General features: G+C 44.6%; 1 protein-coding gene across 1 annotated transcript in view; it reads left to right on the forward strand.

The window, feature by feature from the left end:
• Positions 1–20,902, forward strand: part of LOC122787912 (junction plakoglobin-like) — a 497,854-nt gene that overhangs the window by 236,805 nt on the left and 240,147 nt on the right. The window contains exon 4 of the mRNA XM_044054837.1: positions 10,714–10,952. Within this exon, the coding sequence (XP_043910772.1) occupies positions 10,714–10,952 (239 nt within the window). The remainder of the gene's footprint in view (positions 1–10,713; positions 10,953–20,902) is intronic.

Raw genomic sequence — 20,902 nt, forward strand, 5'->3', positions numbered from 1 at the left:
AACCTACCCCCCCATTTCTTGATACACTGGAGAATATTAGGGTACAACCTAACACCTTAATAGTGGGCGATTTTCAATTACCCCACTATTAACTGGGAAAACTACTCGTGTACCAACTCTTCTGGTCGTTTTCTGGAATTCATAAATTCCAATGCCTTGGATCAACTTTTCCACACCCTCACCAAGGGGCAGCAACATCCTAGACCTGGTCATTACCAACATGGGCAACCGGTGTTCCAGAGGTCAATTCCTCTTTGGTCAGATCCGACCACAAGCAAATCACCCTAGACATCCACATCCCAGACCCACCCCCCATTAGGGAAACTACCGTAAAAAATTTCTCCAAAGCCAACTTCATGCTTCTTAAGACAGAAGTGGCAAACTTCACGACACCTAAGCTGATGAACAATAGAGATACGACTGCTGAATCCTGTACAATTTAACTTTATAAGCACTTACATGAGTGCATGGATCGTGCAATCCCTAACGGAACCAAGATGGTATCATCCAACAAAAGGAAGCCAATCTGGTGGTCCCCTGCTATAAACAAACTCTACAACAGAAGAAAGAAACTGTTGCAAAAAAGAGTAAAATCCCATGATAGGAGGAACTCCGTGGTCAGCCTCAGTAAGAAGTTGAGATCCCTCATAAAATCCTCCAAAGTTAGTTAGGAAAACAAAATCACCACTGATTCTAAAGACAACCACAAAGCATTCTATAGCTATGTCAAGGATCTCAATGGCAACACTCAGATCTGCTCTGAGTTACAGCACAATGGCACTAAATATACAGAACCAACTGATATTGCCAATATCCTGGCAGATAGGTTCAGTGCTAACTTTACTCCTCTCTCATACCCTAAAGGGCCCATCTCTATACCAGAAGAATGCAAAGTACCTGTAATCACTGCTGTACAGGTAAAAACACTCTCCAAAGCCAAGACACAGCATCCATGGGAACTGACAACATCCCAGGCTGCATTTTACATGAACTACAGAATGAACTGGCACCCCACCTAAGTACCTTGTTCAATCATAGCCTCACCTCAGGCTTTGTGCCCACTGAATGGCGCACAGCAACAGTTATCCACTCCACAAAGGGGGAGCCACCATGGACCCCAGGAACTATCGCCCCATTAGCCTGACGAGCCTGGTCTGCAAGGCTATGGAGCGTATCATCATGGAACGTATAAACACTGACATTGTTTATCTTCATACTCTGGACCCTACCCAGTTTGGTTTTGTAAAAGGCAGATCATGACTCCTAAACCTGATAGGCTGTGTGTACCACCTTGCCCACATCTACAGCTTTGGTGACAGCTTCAAAGAAGTCTATCTAGATCTCGCCAACACTTTCGACACCATCCCCCACTCTAGAATTATGGACAAACTCCCTAAACTAGGTATAAATCCCTATGTCACAAGATGGGTTGCCAACTGGCTCACTGACCGAACCCACACTGTGAAAGTAGCAGACTCTAAATCCAACTTCAGACCAGTGACAAGTGGAGTACCACAGGGTTCAGTCCTAGGTCCTCTCCTGTTTGGTATCTACTTCTCTGAAGTACAGGCTGACACAGAAGGTCTTTGGCGAACAAAGTTCGCAGATGACTGCAAACTAGGAGCCATAATCAAATCTCCTAACTATGTGGACATCCTACAAAACGGCCTCACTGAGACAGATGCCTGGTGTCAAAGCCATGGCCTCGAGCTCAATGCCAAAAAGTGCATAGTCATCCCTTTTGGTAAAAACTCTGTACCCATGAACTACCACATAGGTGGTAGTCTACTTAACACTGAAAGTGTGATAAGAGACCTTGGGACACAGGTGGACAGTAGTCTCTTCTTTGATAATCACATTGCCAAAGTAGTCAGGAAATCCTTCTACGTGGCACACCTCATCACAAAAGGTTTCTCATCCAGGAAAAAGAGGTCATTGTTCCCCTCTACTCATCACTCATTAGACCCATTATAGAGTACAACGCTGCTTTTGGTTTCTACCTCACAAGACGTATACAACAACTGGAAAGGCCACAGAAATGCCTCAAAAAGAGGATTACTGGCCTCAAACAGATGCCCTACGCAGATGGTCTCAAAAAACTCCAGCTTTACTCTGTCGCATATCGCCTACTCAGAGTCGATCGCTGCCTAACATACAAAGCTATGTCAAACCCAGAGCTGTTGGACATACTCCACGTAAAGAAATCCCAATCCCTCCGAGCTACATGCTCTAGGGACCTAAACCTTGTCACCACAATAAACAGAACATGCTGAATGGATAGATTCCCATCTCAGAGACTTCCCATACTCTGGAACAAACTACCTATCTATATCAAACAAAGCTCCTCATTAGCACTCTACAAGAAAAATCTTGATTGGATGGGAGATGGGAAATTCACCCCGGGGATCACTTCTGTGGCTCTACTTGACAGGGGCACAGGAAAATAATTTTCTTTGGTGGCAAAAGCCAGGGTACTGTTTGGCTAGGCTTATATAGGCCCTAGGGCCAATAGCCAAGTACCTACCTATGAACCTATATCTCGCATCTGCTGGATGTCTCTGAACTACAGGCCCTTAGGGCAACCCGTTTCTTCCTTATTTTTCATAACAGAGGGCCTTTAAGGGCCAATCCCTCCTTCATGCCAAAAGTAGTAAATGAATTTCTCTCACTCTCAAATTTACGGCACAGTGTCATGGCATGTTGAGTATAATTGGTCGGTGCCTGTCTGATGCTGCTTTGACATTGCATTCTGTCATTATTAGTTGATGCTGCATAACTTGCTGTATGTCTAGTGACCTTTGGTAACAGTCTGTGTTGTCCATTATGGAGCTTTGCCTTGCATGTACATTTGAATACCAGATAGCACGTAACTCTTCCCACTTCCATTAGAAACTGGGAGATGGTTAGCTTCCCACTGCATACATGGTTCGTTGTCCTATTCTGGGCTTCCCGGCTGCTCTGAACATGCATCTTGGAACATTTTAGTACACAATTAAAACACGTCTCCTCTAAAGGATGGAATCACTGTTAGTGAGGGTTAAAACCAGGAAGAAGGTGGTGTCAAGTCATGGAGGAGGTGGGAGACTTGCAACTTGGGTATTTGATCCCCCCCCCAAATAAACCTACCTGTTTTGGAGGGAACATGAAAAAATGCAATTTTTAGTTTATATTTTTGTTCTTCATTTGCATACATGCTGTTAAGCACAACCAATCCCAGTTTTAATGCTTGCTGACCTTCAGTGATCAGTTGTCTACCCTTGTCTGCAATCATACGTAGAACAAAAATACCAAATGAAGCATACATAATGAAAGGAACTTCATTTTATCTAAACATGTGTGATGTTTAAGTAACAGTAACTGCACAGTGTTTAGTTCCTTAGTTTCCAAACATCAGTGCCATGCAAGTATGCTGTAAGAGCTAGGCACCATACCAAAGTCTAATAAGAGCTTGGCTCTGCATTTTGAGGATTTGTTGTCAAGAAGTGACTCCACTTCAGCCAAGTGCTCTGTTGAAAGCTAATAGTGTTGAAGACACTAAACCAGCTAATGGTTTTGTCCAGTCATGTCATTAATAAGTTTTCCATTTCCAGTGCTTGAGTGTGGAGCATGGTTTGTAGCTGTAGGTGAATGCAAGAAGTGCAGCATATTTCAAAAAGAGCAGTTTCTGGCTTGTATCAGTTACCTTTCTGTTTGCAATAATGTTAAATTTGAGCTTATGTCAATGGAGCCATTGTAGTTTGGTTAGTACATGATATATGAAAGCTGCTTTAATATTAGGCTATTGTTTTTTTGAAAAGTTAAAGTACAGCTTATTTACACAACTATTTATATTCAGATGTTCATATATGTATGTTTTTATGGTTGTGTGTTTGTATTAATGTACTCTTCAGGGATGCATCTTGATTTTCCTAGTGCAATTTTACCTTGCTAAAATGTTTGGCAGTTGTGTAATGTAGGGGATATTAATGATGAGAGCTGCCAACAAGCTTCATTTTTAGACCTGGGTTTGATTCAGTCAGTCTCCGATGTTCATTGTGCATACAGCTGCAGTCATTACAGATTGGGCTATCCTGCCGTCAGGCGGGTCCTCGGTCGGCTGAATTCCAAAGTCTAGGTCCGGCATCGGTTGTCGTCGCTTCTTCCTTGACGTCAGTGCGGCAGGGGTATAAAAGAGGCAGCCAACGCCATCTTTAGTCTTTCTTGCCGCGCGGTGCCCGAAGCAGAAGCATTTCGCAAGTGCCGGTCGGCCAGCTCCTGAGATTTATGAAAATATTCAGCCGAAGTCTTCTTGAAAGCCAAGTACCCCGTTGGGGAAAGTTTTCTTGCCTCAGACCGATGTCAGACAAAGTTAATAATTGCATTTCATGTGGGAAGCAAATACCGCATAAGGATTTCCACTCCTTCTGTATACCTTGCTTAGGCCCAGACCACGACGTCTCGGCCTGCCGTTTTTGTGCTAGATTCAACAAACGCACTATTAAGCGTCGGGCGGAGTTCGCCCTTCACTATTTTGGTAAAAAATTTAATTATATTATGTCGTCGGATACTCCGACTCCAGTTTTGAGTAAAAGACGCAAAGATAAGGACCGACATACGAGGTCCGCGACTTCTACTGACACCACGCTAAGGCCGACTACCGGTTCTCCGGTTCTCAGCGAGGCGCCTACGCAGCCCCTGAGTACCGATGACACTACATTACCGGTGTCTTCAGTACCCGAGGTCGCAGGCTCCTCTGTCCCCATTCCTACTACAGATGCAGACGCCACTCTTGGCGGGGAAACTGAAAGTTTAGACAGGCCTGCCATTTCTCAAGGTGTCTTCAGGCCTTCCTCCTTCTCTATTAAAGCTTTCACAAAATCTAAAGCAGCCATGAAAACCAAAAAACAGGGACCTCAGACCCCCTCTCAAGGCCCCATGCCTAAAAAACAGATGCTCAAAATGGCTGAGGATTTGATTACTCTCATCAGGGGTTCTCAACCCCCCTCGGACAAAAGGCCCAGATTAGAGGAAGACTACCCTTCCTCAGATCAAGCCTCTATTACCTCTGAACATTCTGAGGACCAGGACTATACCTATTCTCCTTTTGAATCCTCTGATGCAGAGGAGTCTATTCCCTCTGTCTCCCCCCATGAGGACTACTCTTTTGGGGAAACCCTACATACTTTGAGGGAACACTTTCACTGGGAAGGCCAAGATTACTCAGATTCCAAGAAAAGGCTCGGGGATTTTCTCTTGCTCCCCCAGCATAGGCCCCTGGCTATCCCTCCTGCTTTAGATATATTAGATGATGTGTACACAGAAGCCAGCCTCAACCCAGATTCTTCACCTCCAGCTCCTGTTAAACCAGACAGGTATTACCGGGTTCCTGATTCGCACCAGTTCCTATACAAAAGCCATACTGCTGACCCAGAAATTATTTCACAGGGTCCCAAGGGAATTAAGGCCTCTGCTGCTAAAACCCCATTACCTTCAGAGAGATTCCAGAGCTTTAGAAAGGTGGAGGAAAAAGGTGTATACCTCGGCCACTTTAACCATGAGGGCATTAAACTGTCAGTTCCATATGTTAAAGTATCAACAGTTTTTATCTCAGTTGAAAAGCAAAATGACACAACCAGATTTAAGAGTTGCAGGATTTGTTGCATGGTGCAGAGCAAGTGGGTAAACATACCTTGCAGTGTGGTTTTGATGCTTTAGAGGCCTCATGTAGAGCTGCTGTTACGGGGTCTGTTATACGTAGACATGCTTGGCTCAAAGAGCAAGCCTTACCAGATCATGTCAAAGCTAAATTACTAGATGCACCTCTTCAAAAAGATGTATTGTTTGGTGTTAAAGCTGAGGAGGTACTAAAGAAAATGGAGGAAAAAGCGAAATCAATGCAAACAGTGAAAGATTTCCTGCAGGTACAACCTCCACGTTTCAGCAGAAACTGGCCTTCAAAAAATTGGTCCTTTCCAGCCACGGACAGACCTCAAAGAGGCCGATACAGATGCCCAAGGGGTACAGGGCATCCTCAAGGATCTTTCAGAGCCAGACAGTGGCAAGCACCAACCCCAAGAGGTGGAGAAGATAGATCAGTCATTCAGAAAGAAGACACAATGACTTCCCCCTTTACCTGCCAAGCAAAGCTTTAATGGCAGCACCTTTGGGTGGAAAACTGGCATTATTCTCAAAAAATTGGCATATTGTCACAAAAGACAAATGGATTCTGGACATTATAGACAGAGGCTACAGGTTCCACTTTCACACCCTTCCAAAAATGAAAGGCATGCCAAACCTGCCACAAAATCAAAGGGCAGAGGCACAAAAACAAATTTCAGCTCTCATGGACTTGAAAGCGATTCAAGAGGTACCTGCAAAAGAACAAGGTCAAGGGTTTTATTCCAGACTATTCCTGGTACCAAGGAAAGACAAAGATTGGAGACCTATTTTGGACCTATCCATCCTAAACACATATTTACAGGTACCAAAATTCAAGATGCTCACATTACAGCAGCTTCTTCCCATGCTGGGCAAGGAGTCATGGCTGGTAACATTGGACCTCAAGGAGGCATACCTGCATGTCCCTATCGGACAAGATTGCAGGAGATACCTCAGATTTCTTGCAGGTTCAACCCATTATCAATTCTCTGCATTGCCCTTTGGCTTATCTACTGCGCCCAGAGTGTTTACGAAATGCTTGGCATCAGTAATTGCCTTCTGCAGACTTCAAGGAATACAAATATACCCATATCTGGATGACTGCCTGATCCAAGCGGACAGCAAGGACATACTTCTGAAACACCTGGCATTTGTAATAAAACTGTTGGATACGCAGTCAACAAAAAGAAATCAAAACTAATACCCTCTCAACAAATAATTTTCCTTGGTGCCAGCTTGAATACAACCACTTAGATGGCCTACCTCACGCCAGACAAACAAGGGCAACTGTCTCAATACTTCAGCAAAATGGCAACCTTCACCAGGCTGACTGCAAGGAAAGTCCTGCAGGCTCTGGGATTCATGGCATCTTGCATCCTTCTGATCCCATGTGCAAAGCTGCATATGAGGAAACTTCAATGGTACCTAAAAAAACTTATGGTCTCAACACAGCCACAGCTTGGAAACAATTATACCACTCATTCCATGTCTTCAAAAGGAATTTTTGTGGTGGGCTCAAGCATGCCAAAGAAACATAGGTCTCCCTTTCTGCGTACCTATAGCAACTCAAATCATCACAACAGATGCCTCGGACTACGCCTGGGGGGCACACATGACAGATCAGTGCATTCAGGGAAAATGGTCCCAAAAAGAGAAGCACCTACACATCAACCAAAAGGAAATGCCTGCAGTGAAAATGCTATTATGGCCTTCAAAGACCTACTGCATCCAGGCCAGCTATTGATAAGGACAGACAACACCACAGTAATGTGGTACATAAACAAACAGGGGGGGACTCATTCTTATCCCCTGTGCAGACTAGCCATGACCCTATGGAACACAGCACTGGAATTGCAAATTCAACTTCAGGCACAATTCCTGCCAGGGAAGGAAAATACACTGGCAGACAGCCTAAGCAGAAATATGACGGATCCATATGAATGGAAGTTACATTCTCAAGTTTTCACAAAGATAACTCGGGCATGGGGACAGCCAGACATAGATCTCTTTGCTTCCCACAGAAATTACCAATTGGAAAAATTTTGTTCAAGGACCTATCATCCACAGGCCTGGAAAGTGGACGCACTTTCTTTCAATTGGACAACTTTGACAGTCTATGCCTTTCCGCCTCTTCCTCTGCTGCCCAAAGTTCTATTAAAAGCCAGAGCAGAGAGGCCGAAAATGATTCTCATTGCTCCGGATTGGCCAAGACAGCACTGGTATCTGCTCCTGAAGAGCCTGACACATTCCCCACCATGGATCCTTCCTCTAGTGCCTCTTCTGTTGTCCCAGCACAACTTCAAGACTCTTTACAGCCAGCTCAAAACCCTAAATATAGCTGCATGGAGAATTCCTTTATTTCCCAACAGACCCTCCTCTCCAAGGAGGTGCAGGATGTCATCTTGGAGGCCAGAAGACCTTCTACTAGAAAAACCTACTCCGCCAAATGGGAACGATTTTGTGCCTGGAATCCGAAAAAGGGCCAGAATCCTTGGGTAATAAATTTACCTCAAATTTTACAGTACCTAGCTAAGATGTTAAACAGTGGACTTTCCTTCTCCTCCATCAAAATCCACGCTTCAGCCATTTCTGCACAATACAACACAGATCCTCCTTTATTTTGTCATCCTCTCTTATGACAGTTCCTCAGAGGGGCAAAGAATATAAAACCCCAAAGGAAACCACCAGTCCCTGCTTGGGACCTCAACTTCATATTGGAAAAGCTGACCCTTCCTCCCTTTGAACCAGCTGCTTCAACAGAACTACAATACTTGTCATGGAAAACACAGCCTTCCTTCTGGCGATCACCTCAGCACGCAGGGTTTCGGAACTACAGGCCCTCATGGCTGTGCAACCTTTCATCATTTTCCATCCGGACAGAGTTTCCTTACGATCCAACCCTACCTTTATGCCAAAGGTAGTATCCAGTGTAGCCTTGAATCAGACTATCCACTTACCTACCTTTTACCCTAACCCACAAAACAAAGGGGAAAGACTACTGCATTCCTTGGACATTCAGACAACTTTGCTATTACTTGGACAGGACAAAGCCATTCAGGAAATCAGAGCAACTCTTTGTGTCCTATGCTACAGGTGCTCAAGGAAAGGCCATCTCCAAACAGACCATCTCAAAATGGATAGCCCACTGCATACGCTTTTGTTACTCATTTCATGGAAAAGCTGTGCCTTCAAGCATCAGATCCCACTCCACAAGGGCCACAGCTACCTCTGCAGCTTTCCTCAGGGGGGTTCCTACCAAGGACATTTTGGAAGCAGCCACTTGGAGTTCAGTGCACACTTTCTCCAAACACGATCACCTTCCACTTTACTCTAAATCTAGAGCGGGACTTGCCACAGTTGTCTTGCAGGGCATCCTTGCTCCTCCTAGTTCCACTTGGTGCCTGCCACCCCTACTTAGCTTTGGGATTCTTCCCATCTGTAATGACTGCAGCTGTATGCACGATGAACATAGTACAGTTTTGTACCTACCATAAATGTAGATGTTCGAGTGCTCATACAGCTGCAGTCCAGGTTTCCCCCCCTCCATCCCCTCTTAGGACAGGCTTTATGGCAAACACCTTCTCATACAACCTATTTGGGGTGTTCCTTTATGGTGTATTTGCTTGCAACTACTGTTTTTTTGATTATTCTATATTGCATGATTACATAAGTCTATGTTTTGCCTTCCTTCTGGGGGCACCTGACATCTGGGGCAAGAAAAACCTGAAGAAGATGGCGTCGGCTGCCTCTTTTATACCCCTGCCGCACTGACGTCAGGGAAGAAGCGATGACAACTGACGCCGGACCTAGACTTTGAAATTCGGCCGACCGAGGACCCGCCTGATGGCAGGATATAACCCATCTGTAATGACTGCAGCTGTATGAGCAATCGAACATCTCCATTTATGGTTGGTACAAAACTGTACTTTTGCCTGTCCTGTCCCATGACCAGTCAGTGCTACTAAAATTTCAATGAAAATGGGCCCGAAACTAATGTTACATTTTCTTAACCTGATGACAAGGGTCTGATGTGCTTGTGATTGTCTTGATTGTCGTTTTGCTCCTAGTTTGTAAACAATAGAGGGCTTTATGGGCTGACATAACTTTACTTTTTCAGTAAGGAAAATGCTTATGATCCCCGTTATTGTTTATTACATTACTGAGTAATTGTATAAAAACAGTAGTTGCGAAATGCTGTTCGAATGCAGTATGTTCATGTAGTGAAATACCAAGATAAACTTGAACCTTGGAGATCTTGGCTAAATATTCAGAATGTATTAAGTCCTCGGCTGTATGTCTGAAGGTAATGGCATGCATGTAGGAGTAAAACATGCAGTAATAAAATGGCTTCTTGTACTTAACAGATGAATGTTAAATCCACACCCATCCCAAAGGCATTTTCAGAGGTACTTACCATTCCCTCGTGCACGCAAAGTAAATTATGTTGTCTTTAATGTCAGTTTTTTATAGGGTGGAGGGCCTAATGCAGAGCAAGAAAGGTAACTGAAAGAATGTAGCCACCTCCTTTATTTCAAGACTAAATGCTGTTGGCACTTTCACTGGTGTAAAATGTGCTGCTTAAGTCCTGCATCTGCTGTTTGCTCATAAGTGGCTAAATTTTCACAATTACTCTGTTCTCCTGCTCTCTGTTTGTTTTCCTGGGTCATATGTGGCTTTGGGTAACTTTTTGTAGGGACTTTAAACCTCTCTTATTCATGACTGATGAATACTGCCTGCAATGCTTTGTGCTGTGTAACTTACCTTTTCTGCTCTTGAGAATACTGGAGTGCATGGGGGGGGGGGGGGGGTAGCAACATTGTTTTTTCATCTTAAATGCCCTATAATTTCATGCATTTTTGCTTCCAGCTTGGTTTAAGACCATTCTTGAAATTCTTGTCCTGACATGTTTATTACTTTTACTTAAATCTGTGTTCTGTTACGATTTTAATATGTTATGTGATTTTTTTTTTTTTGAGAGACCTTTTTAAATCCTACAAATAGAAATGCTTAAGAAGTGAGACTTGAAATCCGTGAATAACATTGCTCTGTCTCAGCATCCTGATATTTTTGTTGCAGGTTGTGGTAAGTAAGGCTGCCATGATTGTTAATCAGCTGTCCAAGAAGGAAGCATCTCGTCGTGCTTTAATGCAGTCACCTCAGATGGTGGCAGCTGTTGTCCGCACCATGCAGAATACCAGTGATATGGAAACTGCTCGATGTACTACCAGTATCCTCCATAACCTGTCTCATCACCGAGAAGGGCTGCTGTCCATCTTCAAGTCTGGTGGAATCCCTGCACTTGTGCGAATGTTAAGGTATGCAACAGTGACTTTCACGTGAAGTGAGGATTTTAACAAAGATTGGGAAAACAAAAGGAAGACGTGCATTTAACTGCAATTCTTGTTTTGGGGGAAGTGCATTAACATTTAGTACAATTGGTGCTGTTCGGAAAGAGAAAAATTTCATGTAGTACTTCTGACTTGCACTGTTTTTGTTGGTTTGATTTTAAACATAGCATTAGTTCTCAAAGTATAATCTAATGTTCAAAACACAAGGTGCATTAACAATACACTGATATGAGTTATTTCTAACTGGAAATGCTTGGTTTTAATGTGGAAAAAAACACAGCCCCTTCCGATTACCACATCAACAGCAACCTCCTAAGCCCACAACCTGTGGTGAGAGACCTGGGTACTCGGGTTGATAAATCTCGCATTCGATCACCTTCCAGCAGCAGTGGTCAAAAAAGCCTTTTAGTTGGGTCATCGTACCTCCCTGGACTACATGAAGAAGTGCTCCGATCTTGTAGCCCAGGCAGGTATGACCCTGGCCCTGAGTAGCATCCTGCTATCACCCAGAATGATGGCACAGTACAAGGACAAAATTATTGACCTCCAACAATTGGCTAAGCTTCTGGTGTCATTCTAAGGGGATCCAGTATTTGTCTGCCTGGGACGACATGATCGACAGACCACAATGCTTTGCCAGAGATGCCTTGCACCTGTCGCCCTTGTGATTCCGGATACTGGCTAAGGCTCTTGCCACCCCATAGTGCCTTTTTAGGCAAGGTTCAAATGACAAATTCACCACCGTAACAGGTACAAGCAAGCAAAATCCGAGGGTAATGCTGCTCAGTGCTAGAAGTCGAAATCTCAAAATGCACTCACTCGAGGCACTTCTTAAAATGGAGAACATAGACATCTGTGCAGTGACAGAGACCTGGTTCAAAGCTCCAGAGAGCACCCATGCATTACTAGGCTATAATTCATACCACACCTTTTGGCCACGTAACCCAGAACGAAGCTCTAAAGGTGGAGGCGTGTCCATATTCATTAATGATATTCACACCTCCAGGCTAGTTGAACAGCATAATGCATCCGAGATTATCCAAGTGCAACTAACTCTAGGCAAGACCGCAATCCAAATTGTAGCTTGCTACAGACACCCCACCATGCCCCAGGATTCCCACTCCTCATTTCTTGATGCACTGGAAAGTATTAGGGTACAACCTAATACCCTAATAATGGGCGATTTTCAACTACCCCACCATTAACTGGGAAAACTCATGTACCAACCCTTTTTCTCAACGTTTTCTGGAATTCATAAATTCCAACGCCTTGGATCAACTTATTCACACCCCCACCAGGGGCAGTAATATCCTAGACCTGGTCATTACCAACATGGGCAACTGGTGTTCCACACCAGAGGTCAATTCCTCTTTGGTCAGGTCCGACCACAAGCTCATCACCCTAGACATCCACATCCAGCCCCCACCCCCAGTTAGGGAAACCACTGTAAAAACTTCTCCAAAGCCAACTTCACACTTCTTAAGACAGAAGTGGCAAACTTCATGACACCCATGCAGATGGACAATAGAGTTTCGAATGCTGAATCCTGCACAAATGCACTTTATAAGCACTTACACGAGTGCATGGATCATGCTATCCCACGAGTGCATGGATCATGCTATCCCTAATAGAACTAAGATACTATCCTCCAAAAAAAAATGAAGCCAATCTGGTGCTCCTCTGCCATAAATAAACTCTACAACAGAAGAAATAAACTGTTGCAAAAAAGAGTAAAATCCCATGACTGGAGGAACGCCCTGGTCAACCTCAGTAAGAAGCTGAGATCCCTCATAAAATTCAAAGCTGGTTACGAAAACAAAATTGCTACTGACTCTAAAGACAACCACAAAGCATTCTATAGCTGTGTCAAGAATCTCAATGGCAACACTCAGATCTGCTCTGAGTTACAGCACAATGGCATTAAATATACAGAACCAATTGATATTGCCAACATCCTGGCAGATAGGTTCAGTGCAAACTTTACCCCCCTCTCACCCCCTAGAGGGCCCATCTCTATACCAGAAGAATGCAAAGTTCCTGTAATCATGGCTGCATAGGGAAAAAACACACTCTCCAAAGCCAAGAACACAGCATCCATGGGACTTGACAATATCCCAGGCTGCGTTCTACACGAACTACAGAATGAACTGGCACCCTACCCAAGTACCATGTTCAGTCATAGCCTCACGTCAGGCTTTGTGCCCACTGAATGGCACACTTCGGTTATCCCACTCCACAAAGGGAGAGCCACGACAGACCCTCGGGAACTAGCGCCCAATTAGCCTGATGAGCCTGGTCTGCAAGGCCATGGAACGTTTCATCATGGAACTCTTAAACAAATACATTGGTAATCTCCAAACTCTGGACCCTACCCAGTTCGGATTTGTAAAAGGCAGATCATGTCTCCTAAACCCGACAGACTTCTTTGAAGCAGTCACCAAAGCCATAGATGAGGGTAAGGTGGTTCACACAGCTTGTCTAGATCTCGCCAAGGCTTTCAACACCATCCCCCATTCTGGAATTATAGATGAGCTCACTAAACTAGGTATAAATCCCTATATCACAAGATGGGTTGCCAACTGGCTCACAGACAAAACCCACATTGAAAGTAGCAGACTCCAAGTCCGACTTCAGACCAGTGACAAGTGGAGTACCACAGGGTTCAGTCCTGGGTCCTCTCTTGTTTATCTACTTCTCTGAAGTACAGGCTAACAAAGTTTGCAGATGACTGCAAACTAGGAGCCATCATCGAAACTCCTAATGATGTGGACATCCTACAAAAGGGCCTCACTGAGACAGATGCCTGGTGTCAAAGCCATGGCCTGAAGCTCAATGCCAAAAAGTGTATTGTCATCCCCTTTGGTAAAAACTCTGTACCCATGAACTGCTACATAGCTGGTAGTCTACTTAATGCCGAAAATGGTGGACAGTAGTCTCTCCTTTGATAATCACATCGCCGCAGTGGTCAGGAAATCCTTCTACGTGGCACACCTCATCACAAAAGGTTTCTCATCCAGAAAGAGGTCATTGTTCCCCTCTACTCATCACTCAGACCCATTGTAGAGTACAACGCTCCTTTTGGTATGTACCTCACAAGACATCTACAACAACTGGAAAGGCCACAGAAATACCTCACAAAGAGGATTACTGGCCTCAAACAGATGCCCTACGCAGACCATCTCAAAAAACTCCAGATTTACTCAGTCGTATATCACCTACTCAGAGGCGATCTATGCCTAATATACAAAGCTATGTCAAAACCAGAGCTGTTGGACATGCTCCACTTAAAGAAATCCCAATCTCTCCGAGCTACACACTCTAGGGACGTAAACCTTGTCACCACAATAAACAGAACATGCTGGAGGGATAGATTCCTGTCCCAGAGACTACCCATACTCTGGAACATACTACCTATCTATGTCAAACAGAGCTCCTCATTAGCACTTTTCAAGAAAAATCTTGATTGGATGGGAGATGGGAAATTCACCCTGGGGATCACTTCTGTGGCTCTGCTCGACAGGGGCACAGGAAAATAATTTTCTTGGGTGGTGAAAGCCAGGGTACATTTTTGGCTAGGCTTATATAGGCCCTAGGGCCAATAGCCTAGTACCCTCCTATGAACCTAAGAGATTGCATCCAGGAAAAAAAAAGGTTATTGCCTCTCTCTATACTCTTCCCTTATTAGACCAGTAATTCAGCATAACACCTGGTTTGGTATGTACCTAGTCAAACATCTGCACCAAAGAGAATCCATGGCCTCCAAAACTTGTCCATTGTGGACAGGTTCAAGTCACTGTTACACTACTCTGTGCCATACAGATTGCTCAGAGGTGATCTGTGTCTTGCCTACAAGGCAATGTCGAACCCTGCCCTACTAGATGCGCCATATCCATAAGTCTTTCTCCTCTTGCATTACCCACTCAAACAGCCTAAATCTTGTATGCAACATCAACAAAACCTGCTGGAGAGACAGGTTTGTCTCCCAGAGGCTGCCCCATCCCTGGAAAACACTTTCCATACACACTAAGCAGAGTACCTTGCTGACCCTCTTCAAGTGCAACCTGGAGTGGATGGGAAAACACAAATTTGTCCCAGGGGTTCCACCTGTGTCCCTCATTGACAGGGGTGACAGGTGCTGACTGAGTTTTTTTTGGGGAGGATAAACTCTTGGCTAGACTTGTAAGGGCCCCAGGGCCATTAGCCTAGTAACCTCCTATGAACTGTCCTCTTTACATGCACCACACAAAAAAAAGGTGCATCTTGCACACACTCCCATTTAAAGTAATGCAGCTGTTCATCAGCTAGACTTTATACCCGACACATTTCTGAACCCCACAGACTTGGTTTTTAGGCACAGGTACGAGTCGATTTGGGGCTAGGTAAAGAGCATATTATATTGAGGTTCCTCCTCTCTTTAATGCAGTACTGCTGTAACTTGCTTGATTTAGCTATGCAATAAATTGTATATCTTGCGTAATGTGTGTGGATGTAGGTGTGTATGTGCTAAAAGATTGAAGCAGAAATTCAGTCCCAGTGTATCAAACAGTTGGAACAAAAAATCTAAACCATCAAATCACAAAAGATTGCAAAAGGAAAACTACCAATTTCCTTTTGCAATCTGTTAAATAAACCATACCAGTAACTTCAGACATAATTTGTCTGAACAGTGGTAGTGTTACGGAAAGGGTCCTTCTAAGGTAAGGTGTAGCATTAGGGTTCGTGGCAAGTTATATGCATTAGTAAGGCTTTGACCCCTAACCCGAATCCTACCTCTTACCTTAAAAATATCCTTTCTGTAACACTAGCACTAGACACAGTTGTCAAATACACACCACATCAGCATACATGCACAACAGTACATCTGTTCCTTATGTAGCGCTTTCTCTAACCCTAATCTGCAAACACTTCATTCCATAGTACAGAAACATTTGAAATATCTGAAAGTTTTGGCATTATTATCCAACTGTAAACAGGGACATTCTCTCAACCCCCCCACTAAATGTTCTTCATATTGATTATTGCTGCAGTGGCCTTAGTTGTATGGGTTATGCCCTGCATAGGATATAACAGCTTGACAACTTCCAAAGATGTTCATCGTGCATACAGCTGCAGTCATAACAGATGGGTTTTCCTGCCGTCAGGCGGGTCCTCGGTCGGCCAAATTCCAAAGTCTAGGTCCGGCGTCGGCTGTCGTCGCTTCTTCCCTGACGTCAGTGCGACAGGGGTATAAAAGAACCAGCCGACGCCATTTTCTTCAGTCTTTCTTGCCGCGCGGTGCCCTAAGCAGTTCGCAAGTGCTGGTCGGCCAGCTCCTGAGATTACGAATAGTTTTCAACTGAAGTCTTCTTGAAAGCTAAGTACCCCGTTGGGGAAACTTTTCTTGCCTCAGACCGATGTCAGACAAAGTTAATAATTGCATTTCATGTGGAAAGCAAATACCGCATAAGGATTTCCATTCCCTCTGCATTCCTTGCTTAGGCCCAGACCACGACGTCCCGGCCTGTCGTTTTTGTGCTACATTCAACAGACGCACTATTAAGCGTCGGGCGGAGTTCGCCCAACACTATTTTGGCAAAAAGTTTAATTACATTATGTCTTCGGATACTCCGACTCCAGTTTTGAGTAAAAGACACAAAGATAAGGACCGACATATGAGGTCCGCGACTTCTACCGACACCACGCTAAAGCCGACTACAGGTGCTCCGGTTCTTAGCAAGGCTCCTACGCAGCCCCTGACTACCGATGACACTTCATTAGCGGTGTCTTCTGTGCCCGAGGTCGCAGGCTCTTCGGCCCACACCCCGACTACAGATACCGAAGCCACTCTTGGCGGGGAAACTCAGAGTTTAGACAGGCCTGCCACCTCTCAAGGTGTCTTCAGGCCTTCATCTTTTTCCATTAAGGCTTTCACTAAATCTAAAGCAGCCATGCATGCTAAAAGACAAGCTCCACAGGGCCCCTCTCACGGCCCCATGCCTAAAAAGCAGATGCTCAAAATGGCTGAGGATTTGATTACTCTTATCAGGGGTTCTCAACCCCCCTCGGACAAAAGGCCCAGAGTGGAGGAAGAATACCCTTCCTCGGACCAGGCCTCCATTACTTCAGAACATTCTGAAGACCAGGAACATTCATACTCCCCTTTTGAAGATTCTGATGCAGAGGAGTCCATTCCCTCTGTCTCCCCCCCTGAGGACTACTCTTTTGGGGAAACCTTGCATACCTTGAGGGAACACTTCCACTGGGAAGGCCAAAATTACTCAGACTCCAAGAAAAGGCTCAGGGATTTCCTCTTGCTCCCTCAGCGCAGGCCTCTGGCTATCCCTCCTGTCTTAGACATACTAGATGATGTGTATTCAGAGGCCAGCCTTAACCCAGATTCTTTACCTCCAGCTCCAGTCAAGCCTGACTGGTATTACCGGGTTCCTGGTTCACACCAATTCCTATACAAAAGCCATGCGGCTGACCCAGAAACTATTTCACAGGGTCCCATGGGAATTAAGGCCTCCACTGCCAAAAACCCATTACCTTCAGAGAGAGATTCCAGAGCTTTAGAAAGGTGGGGGGAAAAAGGTATACACCTCGGCCACTTTAACCATGAGGGCATTAAACTGTCAGTTCTATATGTTAAAGTATCAACAGTTTTTGTTATCTCAGTTGAAAAGCAAAATGTCACAACCTGAACAACCAGACTTGAAGGAGTTGCAGGATTTGTTGCATAGTGCAGAGCAAGTGGGTAAACATACCTTGCAATGTGGTTTTGATGCTTTAGAGGCCTCATGTAGAGCTGCTGTTACAGGATCAGTCATACGTAGACATGCTTGGCTCAAAGAGCAAACCTTACCGGATCATGTCAAAGCTAAATTACTAGATGCACCTCTTCAAAAAGATGTATTGTTTGGTGTTAAAGCTGAGGGAGGTATAAAAGAAAATGGAGGAAAAGGCAAAATTAATGCAAACAGTGAAAGATTTCCTACAGGTACAACCTCCACGTTTCAGTAGAAATTGGCCTTCAAAAAATTGGTCCTTTCCAGCCACGGACAGACCTCAAAGAGGTAGATACAGGTGCCCGAGGGGTAGAGGGCAATCTCAAGGATCATTTAGAGGCAGACAATGGCAAGCACCTACACCAAGAGGTGGTGAGGATAGTTCACAGCCATTCAGAAAGCAGAACCAATGACTTTCCCCTTTGCATGCCAAGCAAAGCTCAATTGGCAGCACCTTTAGGCGGAAAACTGGCGTTATTTTCGAAAAATTGGCATATGGTCACAAAAGACAAATGGATCCTGGACATTATAGACAGAGGCTACAGATTCCACTTTCACACCCTTCCAAAAATGAGAGGCATGCCAAACCTGCCACACAATCAAAGGGCAGAGGCACAAAAACAAATTTCAGATCTCATGGACATGAAAGCTATTCAAGAGGTACCTGCACAAGAACAGGGTCAAGGTTTTTATTCCAGACTATTCCTGGTACCAAGGATGGGCAAAGATTGGAGACCTTGGACATGAAAGCTATTCAAGAGGTACCTGCACAAGAACAGGGTCAAGGTTTTTATTCCAGACTATTCCTGGTACCAAGGAAGGGCAAAGATTGGAGACCTATTTTGGACCTATCCATCCTAAACACATATTTACTGCCAAAATTCAAGATGCTCACATTACAGCAGCTTCTTCCCATGCTGGGCAAGGAGTCTTGGCTGGTAACATTGGACCTCAAGGAGGCATACCTGCATGTCCCAATCAGACAAGATTGCAGAAGATACCTCAGATTTCTTGCAGGTTCAACCCATTATCAATTCTCTGCATTGCCCTTTGTCTTATCTGCTGTGCCCAGAGTGTTCATGAAATGCCAGGCATCAGTAATTGCCTTCTGCAGACTTTAAGGGATACAAATATACCCATATTTGGACGACTGCCTGATCCAAGCGGACAGCAAACACATACGTCTGAAACACCTGGCGTTTGTAATAATGTTGTTGAATTCTCTGGGATACACAGTCAACAAAAGGAAATCAAGACTAATACCCTCTCAAACAATTTTCCTGGGTGCCAGCTTGAATGCAGACACCCAGATGGCCTACCTCACGCCAGAGAAACAAGGGCAACTAACTCAATACTTCAGAAAACTGGCAACCTTCACCAGGCTGACTGCAAGGAAAATCCTGCAGGCTCTGGGATTCATGGCATCTTGCATCCTGCTAATCCCATGTGCAAAGCTGCATATGAGGAAACTTCAATGGTACCTAAAAAACTTATGGTCTCAACACAGCCACAATTTGGAAACAATTATTATGGCTTTCAAAGACCTACTGCATCCAGGCCAGCTATTGATATGGACAGACAACACCACAGTGAATGTGGTACATAAACAAACAGGGAGGAACCCATTCATATCCCCTATGCAGGCTAGCCATGTCTCTTTGGAACATGGCTCTGGAATTACAAACCCAACTTCAAGCACAATTCCTGCCAGGCAAGGAAAACACGCTGGCAGACAACCTAAGCAGAAATATGACAGATCCACACGAATGGAAGTTGCATCCTCAAGTTTTTACAAAGATTATTCAAGTATGGGGAAGGCCAGACATAGATCTCTTTGCCATCCACAGAAATTACCAATTGACAAAATTCTGCTCAAGGACCTTTCATCCACAGGCCTGGAAAGTGGACGCACTCTTTCAGTTGGACAACAATGACAGTTCATGCCTTTCCACCTCTTCCTCTGCTGCCCAAAGTTCTATTAAAAGCCAGAGCAGACAGACCAAAGATGATTCTCATTGCTCCAGACTGGCCAAGACAACACTGGTACCCACTCCTGAGGAGCCTGACGCATTCCCCACCATGGATCCTGCCTCTAATGCCTCTTCTACTGACTCAGCACAACTTCAAAACTCTTCACAGTCAGCTGAAAACACTCAATCTAGCCGCATGGAGGATTCCTTAAATTCACAACAGACCCTACTCTCCAAGGAGGTGCAGGATGTCATTTTGGAGGCCAGAAGGCCTTCTACTAGAAAAGCCTACTCTGCAAAATGGAAACGGTTTTGTGCCTGGAATCAGAAAAAGGGTCAGAATCCTGGAATACTGAATCTACCTCAAATATTACAGTACCTAGCTGAGATGCTAAGCAGTGGACTTTCATTCTCCTCCTCCAAAATCCATGCCTCGGCCATTTCTGCAAAATACAACACTGAACCTCCTCTATTCTCTCACCCTCTCTTAAGACAGTTCCTCAGAGGGGCTAAGAATATAAAACCCCCAAGGAAGCAACCAGTACCTGCTTTAGGACCTCAATTTCATTCTAGAAAAACTGACCCTGCCACCTTTTGAGCCAGCTGCTTCAACAGAACTGCAATATTTGTCATGGAAAACAGCCTTCCTTCTGGCTATCACCTCAGCACGCAGGGTTTCGGAACTACAAGCCCTCATGGCTGTGCAGCCTTTCATCATTTTCCATCAGGACAGTTTCCTTACGAACCAACCCTTCTTTTATGCCAAAGGTAGTATCCAGGGTAGCCTTGAATCAGGCTGTCCACTTACCTACCTTTTACCCTAATCCACAAAACAAAGGGGAGAGACTACTACATTCCTTGGACATTCACAGACAGCTCCATTATTATTTGGACAGAACAAAGCCTTTCAGAAAATCAGAGCAACTCTTTGTGTCCTATGCTACAGGTGCTCAAGGGAAGCCTATTTCCAAACAGACAATCTCAAAATGGATAGCCCACTGCATACGCTTTTGTTACTCTTTTCATGTTAAAACTGTACCTTCAGGCATCCAATCTCACTCCACAAGGGCCACAGCTACCTCTGCAGCTTTCCTCAGGGGGATTCCTACCAAAGATATTTTGGAAGCAGCCACTTGGAGTTCTGTACATACTTTCTCCAAGCACTATCACCTACCATTATACT

The sequence above is a fragment of the Protopterus annectens genome, chromosome 13.part0 (assembly GCF_019279795.1).
Source record: "Protopterus annectens isolate FY-2018-M chromosome 13.part0, PAN1.0, whole genome shotgun sequence".
Taxonomy (NCBI): Eukaryota; Metazoa; Chordata; order Ceratodontiformes; family Protopteridae; genus Protopterus; species Protopterus annectens.